General features: G+C 46.7%; 2 protein-coding genes across 4 annotated transcripts; one reads left to right on the forward strand and one right to left on the reverse strand.

The window, feature by feature from the left end:
* The first annotated feature begins 546 nt into the window (after positions 1-546).
* PEX5 (peroxisomal biogenesis factor 5) lies at positions 547-11330 on the forward strand. 3 transcript variants are annotated; one of them, XM_031046880.2, is made up of 16 exons: positions 547-570; positions 1146-1352; positions 1845-1880; positions 2079-2211; positions 2877-3011; positions 4138-4243; positions 5413-5503; positions 5838-5954; positions 6331-6423; positions 6600-6719; positions 7281-7424; positions 8775-8845; positions 9000-9215; positions 9345-9510; positions 9699-9856; positions 10222-11330. In XM_031046880.2, exons 2-16 carry the CDS (start codon positions 1200-1202, stop codon positions 10421-10423), a joined length of 1941 nt encoding a protein of 646 aa, XP_030902740.2. In that variant the 5' UTR covers positions 547-570; positions 1146-1199; the 3' UTR covers positions 10424-11330. The 3 variants fall into 3 exon arrangements, with proteins under 3 accessions (XP_030902740.2, XP_033930401.1, XP_033930400.1); XM_034074510.1 differs by having other exon boundaries at positions 9699-9825; positions 10222-10385; XM_034074509.1 differs by lacking the exon at positions 5838-5954.
* Positions 11331-15125: 3795 nt separating this feature from the next.
* On the reverse strand, positions 15126-17484 carry LOC117435886 (epidermal differentiation-specific protein-like). The gene is made up of 2 exons (XM_034060101.1): positions 17425-17484; positions 15126-15960 (listed from the first exon to the last, which is right to left on the reverse strand). The coding sequence occupies exon 2, from the start codon at positions 15892-15894 to the stop codon at positions 15364-15366; it is 531 nt and encodes a 176-aa protein (XP_033915992.1). The 5' UTR covers positions 15895-15960; positions 17425-17484; the 3' UTR covers positions 15126-15363.
* Positions 17485-17711: the final 227 nt, after the last annotated feature.

Here is a 17711-nt window from a genome sequence, read left to right on the forward strand (position 1 = left end):
CATTGCTTGACCCAGTACCTTGTAGCCACCTGTAGGGTGGGCTGTCAGTGCAAAAACAGATTAACCCGTGTCAGCAGCTCAACGGGACACCAACACCATGACAGAACGGCTGCTTTCCATCTACTGAGCATACCCGTTGACTCCGTGACATGACTTTAACGATATACTGTAACGTTACACACACTTGTGCAGTGTATGTGCACGCCATATACACACCGCTTTGCTCCAGCAGTGGGCAGCAGGGACTGCAGAGCCCACCCTAGTGTGCCCTCCTCTCCGCCACCAGCGCTGGGAAGTGGCCCAGGAACTGCAGAAGAAGGGCTTGGGGACGACCCCCGGCGACACGGAGAGGCTCCACACTTCCATACCTCCACACTTCCCCACCACCCCCGGTCGCAGCTCCAGCCGTACCATCATGCAACAGAACAGTAACCACCAACCCCCTAAGCCCTAGCAGTCCGTGGGCGTCTGTCCCTTTAAGGCACTCTGGTGCGGTGCTCGCGGGGTGCCTGGCCCTTTAAGAGCTGTCTCCGCCCCATCCCGTGATTCCCGCGAGCCCTGTTATCCCAGGTATGGTGTCGGGCGGGGGGACCAGATCGAGCCGCCCCGTGTTTTCTCCTCCGCCTGTGCGCGGAGGGCAGCGCCGGGCCAGGGCTCCGGGAGGCCGGCGGCAGGGGCGGGTGCGGTTTGGTGTTGGGGGGGCCGCGGCCTTGCTGTCCTGGCTGGCGGGTGTCCTCTGCCGGGCCGGCCCGGCGGCAGGCTGCGGTTGGGGCAGGGCAGAGGGAGCCGGGAGAAGGGTTCCCAGTCCCCGCTACAGCTGGTGGCGGAAGGCTTCTGGTGGCTACGGCAGCTGTGCCCGCCCGGGCTGCGCTCTGCGGCGCTGGGAGCTCACGGGGTATCTGGTGCTGTGGCGATATGCGCCTGAGTCCGGCTCCTGCCCGTGCGGGCTCTGGCTCCAGCTCGGCGCCTCCCCGCCCGCACAGGGGGGTGTTGCAGCCGGGCTCTCCGCAGGCCCCCGGGCCCGCAGAGCAGGCCGGGCAGGCCGGTGGCCGCCGGTTCGGGGTCCGGGAGCAGACGGCGAGCGCCCCCGGTAGCCTGCCCCTGCGCCTGGCGTTCACCCGGTGTGTGTGCCGCCCCGGGGCTAGGTGCAGGCACAGTGGAGTTCGGCACCGACCCTCCCTGCCTCCCTGCCTGGCGCCATGGCCATGAGGGAGCTGGTGGAACCGGAATGTGGGGGCTCCAACCCCCTCATGAAGTTGGCCGGACACTTCACCGAGGACAAAGCCTTGCGGCAGGAAGGACTTCAGGGCCCGCTGGCCTGGCCCCCTGGGGCTCCCGGAGCTGCTGCAGCCGTGAGTGTTGCCTTTCACTCTGCTTGCTGAGCTGGGGCTGGATGTGGGGCCTGCCTGCCTCTGGGTCAGCCCGCAGGGTATAGGTGTGTGCTGGCGGAACAGGGCAGTGGCATGAGCAGTACCGGTAGTTTTAGTGCACATAGATGCAGTGTTGCTTTTTGTCTGGGTAACCAGGCCATGGAGTCACGTGATTTGTCCTGCAGGGTTGTGGGGTGAGAGGGAATGGGGGAATTGTGTCTGTGTGCTCGGAGCATGTTGATGGCTGTGGTGAGGTGTGTGTTTTACAGGCCCCGATGTGGAAGGTGGTGGGAGGGGATTGAGTGTCATTAAGATATTCCTGCTCCTTTAGCTTTCACATAAACATTCAGCTTATGCAAGAAAATGCTGACAGACTAATGCTGAGGAAGATGTAAACTAATCGCATTATAAGGCGTGTGTGGTGAGGGGTCTGAGGGCAAAGCCATTGGGATAATTGCCCACTATTCCCTGCAGGCACCCCAGCCGCTGGGAGTGGCCACTGAAGATGAGGTAAGAACAGGTTGATCCATCTCCTTACTGCTATTCTCATCAATGCTTCAATTTTTCCCCTTACATGATATTAATCTTCCCTTCTGACAAGCCCATTCCTTTTTCTCATGCTCCATATTCTGCCTGTTTGTTTTCTATGCTATATTTGTATATATAGACAGATATATATATATGTATATCTGTCTCTGTCTTTGGCAGTTGGTTGGAGAGTTCCTGCAGGACCAGAATGCCCCTTTACTGTCCCGTGCACCCCAGACCTTTAAGATGGATGACCTGTTGGCTGAGATGCAAGAGATTGAGCAGTCGAGCTTCCGACAGGCCCCTCAGCGAGGTGAGGGGAGCTAGAGTAGGTGAAGAGCTGGAGAAGATCTTGGTGTTATGGTTAAGCTCCTTAGCAGGGTGGTACCCATCTAATCAGCACTTGTGAGATTTTATCCAGATTTCCATATTTGGGCTTCCCAGTATGCCAATGTACTGAAGCAAGGCCAGTGGAGATAGTGTTTAGGGATTAGAAAACCTCGTGTAAGTGGAAAGCCTGATGAAATTTGGTTTGCTCAGCCTAGGAAAGAGGGTTCCCCTTCGGGCAGGGGAGGTGGAGTGTCTAACTGCTGTCTTCAGCAGCTGCAGCCAGAATCTTTGCAGTGTTATGCAGCAGAAGGACAAGGGGCAATGGACATAGCTTGTGGAAGGGGGACCTGACTAGCTGTAAGAAAACATTTCTTCCCTTGGAGGGTGGTTCAGTGCTGGAGCAGGTGCCCAGGGAGGCTGGGGAATTGCTGGCCTTGGCCAAATGCAGAAGTTAGCTGATGAATACCTTGAGCAACCTAATCCTTACCTTTAGTGTTAGCCTACTGTGAGAACACTAGCAACCTCCAGAGATTGCTTCCAAGTAGAATCTTTCTGTGATTTTTGTTCTTAACAAAGAGAAAGGCAAGATGAGAGATGAGGGAACACTTAAATGATGCCTTTGAGTGCCCCTGTTTTTTCTTCTTATAGCTCCAGGTGTGGCAGCGCTGGCACTGTCTGAAAACTGGACCCAGGAATTCTTGGCTGCAGCAGATAGTGCTGGTGATGTCTCCTCAGATTATAATGAAGCTGACTGGTCACAGGAGTTCATTGCTGAAGTGACAGGTGATGGCTTCTTTCTGGAATTACTGTTAGGATGTTGCCCAGTCACGTGCTAGCATGTAGCGGAAAATTACTGGATATGAAGTCGGAGTAATGCTTTGGGCCCAGCAGTCAGTGTTTACAATAGCAGCTTTGATTGGGGGGTGGGAGGGAGGGGAAACCCACCTGCTTTGTGATAGCTTAGCCAAGTTGTGAACAATGTGGTGTGGAAGCTTTTATTTGGGTGTAAGGGTCTTTTATTTTTTAGCTTGGGTTACTTGGAGTACTTAGAAGAAACAGTCTGTTCAAAATGTTTCTATATCAGGATTCAGCTGATGGAAATTCTGCAGATAGTCTGGTTCCTTTCTTGCTTACATATTCTCTAATTCCCTCTCTTAAGGCTAAATTTGCCTTTGTTACAAAAGGTCAATATTGCTTAGTGTGTTTTGGCAGATACTTTGTATCAGTTTCATGGAAGTAGAGGGATTTTGCACCTTGGAAATATGCAAAATGAATATTTCTGTCCCAAAGGTTAAGCTTCCTGTTTCAAGCAAGCCAGCAGTTTATCCAAAAAGCCATCGTGCATTGTATATAGAGATGGGGCTGTTATAGGGTCCTGTTACCACCCACAAGCTAATCTGGAAGTTACAAATAAGATTTAAATAGATCCTATTCTCTTTTCCAGGAGTGGCTACTATAGAGGGTCATGTATGCCAATTCTTTGACCTTCGCTCTTTATACTTCTGGGAATAGAAATCGGCATTTACAAAGGTCTTGGAGCAAGTACTGAGGAAAACCTAGTGCTTTGTAGGCTGTGCTTTGTAAGACACTTGTAATCCATTGCCGATTTTCTTGACCTACACAGTATCCCACGTGAAGCAGACAAATGATTTGTGAAACTTAAGTAGAAAATCAAGGTTGTTGGCACTGTGGTGGCATCTGTATTAACACATGGTCTTAACCTAAGGCTTGATTTAGATTTAGCTCAGAATAAAAGAAGTTAGAGGAAACAAGCAAAAACTTTGTTTGAAGAGTTGTTCTCTGCACATTAACTAACTGTGTGAAGAGGAGAGTGCAAAATCTGAAGTTCATCTGAGTGATGGCCTGCCTGTGCTGCTCTTCTCCCCATTCTTCCTGATGTCCTATGCAGATCCACTCTCAGTGTCTCCTGCTAAGTGGGCAGAAGAATACCTAGAACAGTCAGAGGAGAAACTGTGGCTTGGGGAATCGGAAGACCAGTCTTTGGCAGATAAATGGTGAGTCTGTCTTCTCAAGACTGGTTATTGTTGCTGGGCACTTGGGTGAGTGAAGATAGGTGGCAGAAATCTGCTATGAATGCTTTTGAATCAGTTAACTGAGATTGAAGTTCTCAGGTCTTTGGTTTCAGAGGAAGGAGGAAACAGTGCTTGGAGACAGAAGTTTTTAAGAGATCCTAGCTGTTCTGTTTTCTTTTTCCAGGAAGATACTGTGCTTATGTAGAATAACTTAATCTCATACCTAATGCAAAGCTTTTTGAAGTGATTTTGGAAACTCCTAATCAAGCAGAATTTTCCACAATAGATGCTTTTTATTTGGAGATCCCTAAAACTAGACTTTTCTAGTTTTAAACTTTCATCACTTTATTTTCCCTATCTGACAAACCACATCCAGCCTTTCCTCTGCATTTGTCTAGATTAAACCTTCCATTGTTTTCATGTGGTTTTGGTGTGGTAGACTAAAGAACAGTCAACTCTACTACTGTATAGGTACCTACTACTACTTTTCTTTATAGGTACCTGTTAACAGCAGTCAAGTTTTTAAACTAAAGAAGCAAAACCCAAGCAAACAACTTGGGCATTGAGATTTTTGTGTATTGGGACTCTCCTTCCTCCTGACTCTTGCCTTCTCTGATACCTTTCTGCAAATATGGACATTCCTGAGTTACTGCTGCCAGTTCCAAAGACTTCACCAAGACTGAATGTAGTAGTAACACCTGGAACTAGTCCTATCCTGCTGTAAGCCAGACAATATATTGTGTGCTTGCTATGAGTCCTCTGAAGAGCTGATGCTTTTTCAAGACACTCTTCTATGGACATGACCTACTTTCTTTGTTCCTAGATATACGACCTTGATTTTTGTAGTGCTAAAACTGGCAGTGTCTGGTAGCATGTGAACTTGCCAAGGAATCCAGATTGTTGTGGAGAACTGTGCTGTCACTGTAGTTGTTTAATTCTGTTGCTGTTTATGTTGGTCACTTGCACAGTTAGCCTAGTAGTAATATTGAGATTTTACAGACAGGGAAGTATACTGAATCACTTTGGACACTCTCTGAGGAGAGGTTCTATCCCTCAATGCTGTTGTCTGGCCCATTGTGTAGACCACTGTTAGTGAAGGAGTTCATTGTTGCTTGGTGTCAGACTGTCTTTTTTACTGCCTCTGAACACAGGTATGAGGAATATCAACCTGAGGATGATCTTAAGAAAACAGTTACTGATTTTCTCTCTAAAGTGGATGATCCAAAACTCAAGAATTCTGAGGTAAGAAGTCCTCTGACCAGGGCTGACAGATACTTAGTGTGACTAGGGGTGTTGGAAATTGAGGAGGGAAAAAGATTAAAGGAATAAAGCCTCCTGCTCTCTTGTGTTTCCATTTTTCCCCTCATTCCTAGAAGTTGAACCCTACAATCCACTTCAGATATTATCCCTCTCTACCACATGGCTCTAGTGAAGTCCTGTCCTCCCCACATTTTTGAGCCTTTTGTGCTCACTTTGCAGAGAGAAGTCCTCTTAGTGAAGGGGGGTGTGTGTGGGCAGAGGGCTTATTGGTAGAACATCTGCCCAGCTCCACACTTGTTTCATTTCTCTGCCACAGTTCCTAAAGTTTGTCCGCCAGATCGGAGATGGGAGGGTATCGATCGAAGCTAATCAGGTGACCCACAGAGACCAAGATCAGGCAGAGCAATGGGCAACTGAGTTTATACAGCAGCAGGTAGGAGCTCCAGCTCTACGTGCTCTGAAGGAGGAAAGCTCTTTGCCACAGTGCACAGTCTGGGAGCAAGTCCAACTCTTAGCAATGCTCTACTGATGATTAGGCTGTGGGAGGCAAGGGGAGGGGCTGTTGGGCTCTTCTTAGTGGAGTCTAGGCAGAAGCTGGGAAGGTATTTGGGTGGTGTGAGTTTTCTCATTTCCTATAGCACCTGGGAGGAAGGGAATGGAATATTCATATGAACTCTCTACTTTACAGGTCCATCAGTTCTTGCTGATGGGGAGGAAGGGTCACCATAGACCTTCCTGCTATTTTGGGATGTACCTTGAGGTTGCCAGAGTCTAAAAAGAAAGGTGTGCTTCTGTTTCCAAACTTCCAGGGGTCATCTGATGCCTGGGTGGATCAATTTGCGCGATCTGGGAACATGTCTACTCTTGATACGGAGTTTGAGCAGGCAAAGACTGCTGTGGAGGTAATGCTGGTGAAGGAGGAGGACTGCAGTACCAACTGGGAGCTGATGATAGGGTTACCTCTCTCATTTGCATGCTGTGAGGAGGGCTAGAAACAATTAAGAGGGTGGTCTCTGGTGTGTCTGTAGAGCTCAGTTTATGGTTGAGGTACTCTAGTCACATTCTGTTCTCCCCTCAGTCAGATGTGGACTTCTGGGACAAACTCCAGGCAGAATGGGAGGAGATGGCCAAGAGAGATGCAGAGGTTCACCCTTGGCTCTCTGATTATGAAGACATCAGCTCCTCATCATATGACAAGGTAATAACGAACAGGGTCTCTAATCCCTAGCACTATGATGGACTGCTTTGAGCAGGCTGGCAGTATGTCTAAATTGAAGATGAGCTCCACAGATCCCCAAATGCTGCTAGGATTTCTTCTCCCACTGATCCTTAGCTCTCATTTACACCCTCATCTTGGATTAGCTAGGGACTAAGAAATCCTGATTTCATTTGTGCTTGTCTGCAAATGCAGTTCTTGCCCAACAGAAAATACCAGTTAATGCTGGGAATTTTTGCAGTGAGTGTAATTGTTGCCAGCCACCACCCGCCCCCAAGCTGATAGGCCCCATACCAGATGTTTAGTCTCTGTTGCAACTTATTCAAGTCTGGTTTTGGGTAAATCTTTCAGTACAGAGCAGGCAGAAAGAAGAGCCATTGTTCTCTGATGTGCTACAAATTAGCAGAGAGGATGGGGTGCTGGCTGCTCAGCAGCTTTGTGTGTTTCTGGTGCAGCAAGACTAGATTATGCTGTACTGCAGAGAGTGCTTTTCTCCTCTAAGCCTGTCTCCAAGCATTATACCTTGTCTGTTTCCCGTGCTAGGGATATCAGTTTGAGGAAGATAATCCCATGAGAGATCACCCAGATGCATTTGAAGAGGGGCGGAAGCGTTTGGAGGAAGGTGACCTCCCCAATGCTGTCTTGCTCTTTGAGGCTGCAGTGCAACAGAAGCCAGATCATATGGAGGTGAGTGAGAGCAGAGCTAACAGGCCTTGGTTAGGTGTTCTGCTACTTAGATCCTTTCCTTTCGAGGTGTCAGGGTGTGTGTAGAAAACTTACCTCAGTGTTAAGAGCTGTGAAAGTGGTATGAAAACATCACTCTTTTTTTCTGTGGCTCTGGTTTTGTAGCTGATGTATGTGAATTCCCAGGAGGTCTGTGGGAAGAAGGTTTATAACTCAGGTGAGTTACAGAAAGCACAAAGGCTCTGTCCCGGAGCTGTGTAAAATCTTAGGAGCACATGAGGCTGTGCATGGAGCCAAGACAAGGAGTTCTTATCTCTTGCTTCTGTGGTAGTCTTTATTGGCATTGCAAGCTTGGAGATGCTTATGGCAGATAACTGCTTTCAAGACTAGGAGTGGCAAATGCTCCATCCCTGGCAGTGTTCAAATCTAGGTTGGACAAAGCCATAGGTGACATGGTCTAGTGTGAGGTGTCCCTGCCCATGACAGGGGATTTGGAACTAGATTATTTTAAGGTCATCTGACCCAAACTGTTCTATGATTCCATGAATCTATGATTTGGGACATTAGATTGCCTCTTGATTGTGCAGTGTGTCTAGGTCTTTGTTCATGAAACAATTTATTTCCTTGAGGCAGTGGATACTGCGTTTTGTGACTTCTGTTCAAAAGGTGAGTACTTCATGTTGACAAATGCACCAACTATTTGGCCTGTTTAGTGCAAGGGGTGATGATTATAGATATGAAATGAACAGATAATTTGGAGTTAGTGCCTTAATTAAATATTCCCTATTTAAGCTGCCTAGTAGCTGGAAGTGGTTTTCCTATACTGATGTCACAATGATTGAAGAGTCAGTAAAATAACAGTGCTTCTACTTTTCAGGTCTGATAGTCAACTCCCTAAGATTATCACTTGCTAATGCAGAAGTATATACAGCTGCCTACCCTGAGGGTCTCGTTTAATAGCACTGCTGCTTTGCCATTTTGTTCTTAGAGAGATCTGCTTTTCCCTCCTTCCTCTGCAGTTTAGCCACAGTTAAAAGTGGATTATTCTGTGACTTAAAAGTTTAAAACTGCCAACAGTTGCTTTATGATAGATCTTCACTTCCTTTTTTCTTTTTTCACTATAACAATGCTAGTTTTATTGCCCTTGAGAGCCCATGTGCCATAAAGTCCATTTCTGTTTGTCTTTTGAAACTTGTCTCTGCGGCTAATATGTATACTTGCATATATTTGGTCTCACTCTAAAAATATGTGGGATAATATGGTGGATTTAAATCTCTGTATTTGTGGTTTATCAGCTGACCTTTTGCTCTGGATGTGAAGAAGTCTGACTCTCTACATCTTTATCTTCTCCAGGCCTGGCAGTATCTGGGAACCACCCAAGCAGAGAATGAACAGGAGCTTTTGGCAATCAGTGCCCTCAGACAGTGAGTGTTGCAAAAGAGCTTCTAAGCATGGCTCCTTGTCTAGTGCCACAAGGACCATATGGCTAGCATGGTGTGCTCTGTCTGGTGTCACCTCCTGTGTCTGGGTGTCTCCCAGACAGATTTAATACTGTATTCACTTCTCTTTGACCTGCAGGTGTTTGGAACTGCAGCCTGGGAACCTCACAGCACTTATGGCTTTAGCAGTCAGCTTCACCAATGAGTCCTTGCAGAAGCAGGCATGTGAGACCTTACGGGACTGGCTACGCCATAAAGCAGACTATGCCCACCTGCTGGAGAAGGAACCGGAGGAGAGTGTCTCGGGGACAAACCTGGGGCCTTCCAAGCGTGTCTTAGGTTCCCTGCTGTCTGAGTGAGTTAGGGTTACAAATTGAGAGGCTTCTTGGAGGGCTGGGACTGTTTCAGGCTGGAGCAGAGGGAGCAACCCAAGGCCAACTCTCTCCAGGGTACACCAGTATCCTTTTGTTCTGTGCTTTTCCAGCTCACTGTTCACGGAGGTGAAGGAGCTGTTCTTAGCAGCTGTGCGCAGCAACCCCTCAACTGTGGATCCTGATGTTCAGTGTGGCCTGGGTGTCCTTTTCAACCTTAGTGGTGAATACGAGAAGGCTGTGGATTGCTTCAGTGCCGCACTCAGTGTGCGCCCCAATGTAAGAAAGGGTGGAGTGTGGACCCTGGAGGTACCTGGAGGTTTATGGGTGCAGGTTTGGGTGGAGGTGCTGCTTTTGTGAGAGGTACATTTTGGAGTGGAGGAGTAGGACGCATGGGGAAGGGAGGGTTGGTTTGGTAGTTAAAAATATCCTGCTTCTCAGCCCTTTCTCTCTACCTTCTTCTCCAGGACCATCTTCTATGGAACAAGCTGGGTGCCACCCTGGCTAATGGGAATCGGAGTGAGGAAGCTGTGGCTGCATATCGTCGGGCACTTGAACTCCAGCCAGGATACATCCGCTCTCGCTACAACTTGGGTATCAGTTGCATCAACTTAGGTGCCCACCGGTGAGCATAGGATAGGCAGATCTGCTGTGACCCTTAAGTGTGCTTGTGTTCATGGGAGCGACTGTGATAGGTTACAAGGGCAGTACTACACTGCTTGCAGCCTTCCCTTGGCACAGGAGAGTAGAGCGAGTGTGTAACTGTGCCCTGAGAACGAAGCATCACACAGATGCAGTTGGAGTAGGAGCCATCTGGACTTCAGTCCCTGTTAAGAGGAAAAGGGGGATTTCTGGTGCTGGAGCAGGGCAGGATTTGATGAAGAGGAGGAGACTTGTTTTGGAGGGGAAGTAGCAGAGAAGCAAATGGGGGAGGGAGTGTGAGGTGTACCATCTTCTCCAGTAAGGATGTGTATGTTCTCATGTTGACAGCGAGGCTGTGGAGCACTTCTTAGAGGCTTTGCACATGCAGCAGAAGAGCCGAGGTCCACGGGGGCAGCAAGGCGCAATGTCTGACAACATCTGGAGCACGCTCCGCATGGCCCTTTCCATGCTGGGGCAAAGTGACCTGTATGGGGCAGCTGATGCCCATGATCTTCCCACACTGCTTCAGGCATTTGGCCTCCAGCAGTGACTCTGGGATAGGCTGCCATGTGACTGCAGGGTTGGCCTAGCCCAGCAGTGACCTTCCTTAGAAGACGTTTACTAGGGTTCACACATCTTGCTCTGGTGGGGCAGATCACTGACAACTGGTTTTGAAAGAACCTCTTGCTGAAGCGTGCAACTTCCCCTACCTGTCTGTTGTGGGCTGTGCATCTCTGAGTGGTTCATGTTATCACCTCCATGACTGACTGGCACTGCTGGCAGGTAGATTATCAAAGTGGGAAAGATTGTGACATCCAGCCCTTTTTCCAGACTGCATTTGCAGTAATGCCCGGCTTGGCTATGAGACCTTGCAATAGCTATTCTGCAGAGACTACCCGCTGGATATGCCTCAAGTGCAGGTTGCTTTGGTGGGGTGGGATTGCCACTTAGTGAAAGGGTGGAAATTTCTGGGTTTTGAGCATGATTCCCCATCTATGTGCTTGCATGTGTATATATGTGGGTTGCTAGGGAAAACTCTGGGCAGCAGTGCCCTTTTGTGGGTGCTGGTAACTTCATGGTACAGCCAGATGCTAGTTTCTCAATGACTTCATTGAACCTTTTTAAGAGCAGAGTATTGTACTTATGCTGCAGACTCAAGTGGAGGCCCTTACCCTGTTCAGGGGAAGAGGAGGTCCCAGAGTTCAGACCTGGAGGAATGTGATAGGAATAGAAGTCTAAAATGTAATCCTTCTGCCCAGAATATGGTGGGGAAAGGGTTGTCTTAATTTTCACTTTATCATCATTGTTTTCCTTTGTGCAGAAGTTTCCCATCTTGTGTGTAACTGAATCTTGTTAATTATAAATATCTGTATATGATTCTATTGGGGAAAAATGTTTTTTAATTGTAAAGTATTTTGTATAATAAAGGGGGGAGAATTAAAATTGCCTAAATGACATCTTTTTCTGTGCCTCTGTTGGAGCTGCATGCAATGGGTAGTATAGCTCTCTGGGGTGTAAACCCTCTGGTTTTCAGAAGATAGATCAGAGTCTCTCAGTTTCTGTCTTTCCTTTGGACCCAGGTTTTGTTTTATTGTTAGCTCATATGCAGGTGAAGCTTAAAGAACCTCATTTTGCTGTAACTTCAGACTTCAGTTCTGTGAGTCAGCACAAGAGCTTCGCTTTACCATAAACTGTGTTTCTTGCTTAGGCCTAGGGGTAAGCAAAGCCTAACCTTTTTTGCCTTGCATTTTCTAGCCATCTACAGTGAGGGAGGTTGTGGTACATTTTGTCACCTCTTTGAGAACCCTGACTGCTGTGCTGGTTAAAACCCAGGGCTTAGGCAGGGAGCACTTACTCTTCCCACCAGGCACTTGCTTCTTCATGCCTGTACTTCACAGCCTTGTTTTTCTCTCGCTACAGTAACAATCAGGAGCAGAAGCTGTGTGCAGAGAGTAGTTCTTGCTGTATGTTTTCAGAGCTCCAGCTTCCTTCGTGTCTCCTATCCAGCCATGTGGACTGAAACCTACATGCACTGTTCTGGAATTGCTGCAATGCATGCAAAATGATTTGCTGCTTATGCTGTCTAAAAGGAAGGGTGACACAGTTTGTGCGTTCTGCTTGCGTGCACTGCAGGTCAGAGATGTGCCTTTTCATTTTCACTGATCAGTCCTTCTGTCAGGTTCTCTGCTAAACAAAACATCAGTGCTTGTGCTATTCGTCACCTGCTGTCCCTTCCCTTGTTCTCTGCTGTTCCTTTCACCGATGGTTTCCTTTGCTGCAGCACATTCCTCTATCACCCTCCCGTTATCACTGCTTGGTTTTCCCTTTTACTCATCCTCAGGTGCTGTTAAGGCTTCTCCTCTCCTTGGCTTTCTAGTTACCTCAATTCCCATTACCGTTTGGTTTGATCTCTTGACTTTGTGCTTGGTGTTCTTCCCTATCACACATCCCCTCCTGTCCCTGCAGCTAGAGTGGGCTGTCACCATTTGTCCCCTTTCCCTGTAAGTCATTCTCACTTTGCCTCCCTTCTGCATTTAAAGTAGATCCCACAGCATCTGTCCTACTTTTGCTGAGGCCAGATCTTCATCTACACACTAGTTTCTGTTTAGTGTCCTAGAGCTGAAGATTGAGCTGCCTTTGTGCAGACCATGTCCTGTTAAGCTTCACCTTTGGAAATGAGCTGTTGGTTCAGCGAGCAGCAGCTGGCTGATGGTGTCTGCATTCTGGTTCCAGTTCACACCTTTTGCCTGCCTACTACAACCTTGTCTCTGAAAACCTCCAAACCAGGTTTCCACTGGGACTCTGTGTCTTGACCCTAGTTTGCATTTCCAGCCACATCCACACCTTCTGTTGCTATGCTGTGTTGTACAGTGGGAGCAGGTAGCGGGTAGTGAATGTTTTTGATTCACTGAAAGGTAAGGGAGGAATGTCTGGAGGTCCCTAATCCAACCCCTGCTAGTCTGTATTTTCAAATGGATTTTGGATGCTGGGCATGAGATACATGACATTGTAAAACTCTGTCCATGTCTTTAGGACAAGCTGTAGGTACAGAAATCCACTGTGAATCCGATGGGTAGGTTTTTCTTTGTAAACCTTTTGGTTTCTCTGGTGAATTTCTTAAGCAGAAGTGACACATGGCATGGAGTCGAGGGCGGGCCAGTGACTGTCATGCTTGCACCAAGCCACTGAAAGCATTAGGAGCACAACCTGCTGATATAAGAGGAATTAAATGCCAGATACGTTTCCTGACCATGTGTGTGTTGGGAGCTGGAAAGGCTTTCCCAGCTAAATGTGTTGCTGTGAAACTAGGATGCCTGTAAGGGTCTATGGTGCATCTATCTGGTGCACTATCAGTCAAGAGGCATGATCTATCAATGCATTAAGCCCAGCCATGAGCTGAGAGCCAAGTCAGCCCCAGGAAAGTTTTTTCCAAAGAACCTATTTTCTAAGCAGCAATGCAACCTTGCATTCTTATGAAATAAGATAAGTGGTTAATGTGTAATCATCACCCTTTTCCTGGGTAGAGGAGGTCTGACCTTGAGTCCAAGTTTTATGTTGTGCAGTTACCTGAACGCACCTGAACTTGCTCTGTTACATATTGAGCAAAACGCTGCTCTTGGGCCTTCTGGATGAAGTCTAGTGGTGACCATACAAAGCTCTGCACAGTCTGATTTATCTTACTGAGGAGATTGAGAACACTGCATACCACATACCCACTGATGCTACAGACCACATTAGGACATGCTGGTGTTTGCTTTCCCCCTTGCAATACAGTTTCCTTTGGGCACAGCTGGCTGTATCTGGAGAGGTCAGTGTTTTCAAGTTATTTTGGCCTAAAGCAGGGAGAATGCTCCATGTTCTTGGAATTAATTTTGCAATCCCATTAAAAGAAGATCTTTGGTGACCAGAGCAAGGAAACCTGAAAAGGGCAGTAAAACAGTAAGAAGCGTTCTAAAACACGTGGCGCATGATCTTATCACTATTGTATCTGCCCCCAGAAGCGTAGCTGAGGAGCACAAGTGGCTGCCATGTCACCACAGCCTGCAGTGCTTATTTCAAAATGGGAACAAAGCCCAGCAGGTAAGAGCACAGCGTGTTCTGCATTTCATTTTTAGCTATAAATACAAGAAAATCGTGGCCAACTGGAGCCCATCACAGAGCTAGGTAAACATTGCAATGCAGAGCTGCATCACAGCTGGCATCATGCATCTCAGAGTGCAGCTGCCATTAGACAGCCTTAATTCAGAATTGCAACTCTGTGCTCTCCAGTTAAATGGGTCTTGAACTAGCTAGTGAATACACAGCTGCAAGAAAGCCTTGCACATTTCAGATTCCAAATGCAAATAGTTTGAAGTTGTCTTAGTTAGCTGAAGTGTGACCTTGACACACTTGAGAGGTGGCCAGTGCCAATCTCATGAAGTGCAACATTGCAAAGTGAATGGTCCTGCCTTGGGTTGGAGAAATCCCAGGCCCAGAAGTGATTTGGAGCAGCCCTGGGGGAGAAGGACTTGGGGGTGCTGGTCCTTGAGGAACCGAACACGAGTCAGCTGCTGTGTGCACTTAAGCCCAGAAACCAAGTGTGTCCTGGGCCGCTCCAAAAGGAGCGTTCCCGGCAGCTCAAAGGAGGTGATCCTGCCCCTCTATGCTGATCTCATGAGACCTCGCAGCACTGTGTGCAGTCCTGGTGTCCTCACCGTAAGAAGGACATGGAGCTGTTGGAGCAAGTTGAGAGGAAGCCACTAGAATAAGGGGGCTGGAGCACCTCCTGTATGAGGACAGGCTGAGAAAGTTGGGGCTGTTCAGCTTGGAGAAGCTGTGTGGAGACCTCAGAGCACCTTCCAGTATCTGAAGGGGGCCTACAAGGATGCTGGAGAGGGACTTTTCATCAGGGACTGTAGTGGTAGGACAAGGGGTGATAGGTTTAAACTGAAACAAGGGGAGGTCAAGTAACAAGGGAGTTCTTTACTGTGAAGGTGATGGTCACAGGTTGCTCAGAGAAGCTATGGCTGCTCCATCCCTGGCTGTGTTCAAGGCCAGGTTGGACAGAAGGCTGGGCTTTGGCAAAGAAAGAGCGTAGTAAAACAAACTACAATGAAGTGATGCTGGTTATATGCTCATATTTTGTTTCTGCATCTAGCAACAGAAGCAACATGTAGCACTTTTACATTACATAGCTCAGGACATCAGGATACCAGCTGCAGGTGGAATAGGTTGCACACTCCTGGATGTCTCTTGTCTTTGAGGCTCTTTAATTTGACAAAATACGGTAGCTTTTGCATTCACAGGGATTATGGGGAGGGAGAGCAATGCAAAGCGGGGTTGCGAAATACAGATCAGCGGTGCAGTGTGAAAAGAGAGCTTTCCCATTCAGTGTTTCTGTGACACAGGATGCGAAAGCTCTACAAAAAGCAATACAAGCATAGACAGAGGTCTAGGTCACAGATTTCTTGCTGTGGCTGCTGCTTCTCTCAGCACTGCAGAATTTGCAGTCTAATAGCTCCTGCCGGGGAGAAGGGGACGCAGGAAGGAAAGCTTGTCATTGAAATCTATTGCCCTATAACTTGGAAGGTGTTCATGTTCTCGCGCAATGTAACGAAACCCACTCCCATCGCCGTGTTCACACAGCAGCCACACACCTCTCTGCACTTTGTGAGAAGATACGGTGTTATCATCATGTCCCCTACTTAGATTGGTTGGTTCTGTTATCACCCTGCACTTCCCTTCATAATAGTCATGTTCATAGATAGTGATCTGGGGGTTGAGAAGATTTTCAGTGATCATCTGCAGAGAAGTGATCTTATCATTCATCTTATTCCCAACATAGTTATGTGATCCCTCCTCAAATACCAGTAACTCGCCTCTATAATTGCTGTGCTCATAAGCCACCCAAGGCTGGCCAACTACTATCACCGAAGAGATACAGTCATTCCAATCTACATCTTTTAGATTAGCAATATCGCTGGTGAATTCTCTGGAATAACCCTGGAAGTTGGCATGCTCATAAACGGTGATTTTTCCCATCTTCCTGCTTGTTCTCAGTAGTACTTCTGCAGCCCAGATTTCTTGCTTCAGGAGCTGGATGACAACCTGCAGAAGAGGGAAATTGGAAACAAATAATGTTTGTAAGAAGCCTTGTTGCATCAGACACAAAATGCTGAAGAAAGGGGGGAAAATTGGAAAGTAAAACATTTTTAGAGGGTAAATATAGCAGCAGCTGAAAAGTGTGAGGGCATGACAGAGATCTGAATTTGGAATAAGAAGTAAAATGCGATAGGTACACCAGAACTGCCCAGTTTTATTTAGCTGTGTACATTGGTTTATGTGCACGTGCAAGGGACATCTAAGCATTTAGTTCAACATCTTATCTCTGTATCCTAAGTAATGATGAAATAAAATCTAGAATTGGTGCTAAATCTTCAGTTGATAGTTGATGCTGCATTTGAGAACTATTTTAGCAATTGGTGTTCATTGTTTGGACTAGATTTCATAATCAGCATAATATCACAAGTAAAGAATTAATGAGATAGTCAATTAGTTTCTAAATGAAAGCACATTTTGTACTATAAACAGGAAAAAAAAAATCTATTTAGCTAAGGCCAGAACTGAACTTTTAGACTCACTGAAATAATTTTGTTTTTTCCATATAAAACTCTATTGATATCAAGAGATTCCTTTTCTTGACATAAGCTGAGAAACAACCAAATTCAAAGCATCAGCTCTTTGTGTCAGACTGTATTTCAGGTTGTAAATGCTTCTCTGTAGCACTGTTACAAATACTCATGTCTAATTCCACACAGATTTGTCTGGAATCAGATGAAGAACCACTGTATTTATTAGTAACAGCTGCAGGAACAGAAATGAGCAGCCAGTTAAGGTAACCGCTCCCTTTCTAAATCACATAACAGTCATTGAAGCAAAGGTTTAGGTTTCAGTACAAATATATCTGAGGGAAATAAATGGTTACTGTAGTTGGTTCTAGGAAGAAATGGAAGAAGGTCACATCTTCCTCAGTAAGATTAAATGTCATATTAAAATTGTAAGACCTGAGCAACAAAATCAACATTAAAACCAAAGAAATAATCTCTCCTAAAAAAAATAAAATAAAGAAATCTTACTCTGTGATTGAAAACATTTAAACATTTTTTCACAATTATAATTTATGGAGGCTGTGGTTGCCCACACTTTAATTTATTGATTGGTTGAGCATTAGGCTAATGACCTTCTGCCTGTAGAAAAAGCAATAATAATAATATTCATCATCATCATCCAACAGGATCCTTGTGCCCAAGATTCATTGGTAAAATATTCTCACTTTCACCCCTTGGAATTCTGTAGCAATGTCTTTTTCCACCCTCTCCCTTTGCAAGGTATTTTTATCCCACATTTTCTCATCACCTCAAAGATGTGTTAGGTTTCTGCAGATATGGACATCGGAGTCCCACAGGTGTACTGCAGCTCTCATCCCAACAAACCTTTTTCTCTTCAGCCGCAGTTCACAGTAGCTGCCCAAGAAGCCATTGAAAGTTTTAATGTAAAAAGCGTGCATCTCACCTAGATGTTGGCTTCTTGGACAGGGGGAGTTCGTGGCACTTCCTTTGTTCAGCCCGGTGCTGCTGCTTGTGAGAGCTACTGGCTCGCTTGCCTACATTTATGTCTTGCCCAGAGGGTTGTGAAACACCCTTTCAATGGAACTGGGAAGTGGCCAATATGATCATCAAAAGTCATTAATCAAAAGTCATTAATCAAAAGTCTTGAACTAGCTAGTGAATACACAGCTGCAAGAAAGCCTTGCACAGTGATACCTGTAACTCGCCTCTATAATTGCAGTGCTCATAAGC

This window comes from Melopsittacus undulatus, chromosome 2, assembly GCF_012275295.1.
Source record: "Melopsittacus undulatus isolate bMelUnd1 chromosome 2, bMelUnd1.mat.Z, whole genome shotgun sequence".
Lineage (NCBI taxonomy): Eukaryota > Metazoa > Chordata > Aves > Psittaciformes > Psittaculidae > Melopsittacus > Melopsittacus undulatus.

Coding starts and splice junctions, on each gene's coding strand:
- LOC117435886 (XM_034060101.1), bottom strand. CDS start 15,894: ATGGGAAAAATCACCGTTTATGAGCATGCCAACTTCCAGGGTTATTCC.
- PEX5 (XM_031046880.2), top strand. CDS start 1,200: ATGGCCATGAGGGAGCTGGTGGAACCGGAATGTGGGGGCTCCAACCCC. Junction 2,212..2,876: donor CCGACAGGCCCCTCAGCGAG/GTGAGGGGAGCT, acceptor TTCTTCTTATAG/CTCCAGGTGTGGCAGCGCTG. Junction 4,244..5,412: donor CAGTCTTTGGCAGATAAATG/GTGAGTCTGTCT, acceptor CTCTGAACACAG/GTATGAGGAATATCAACCTG.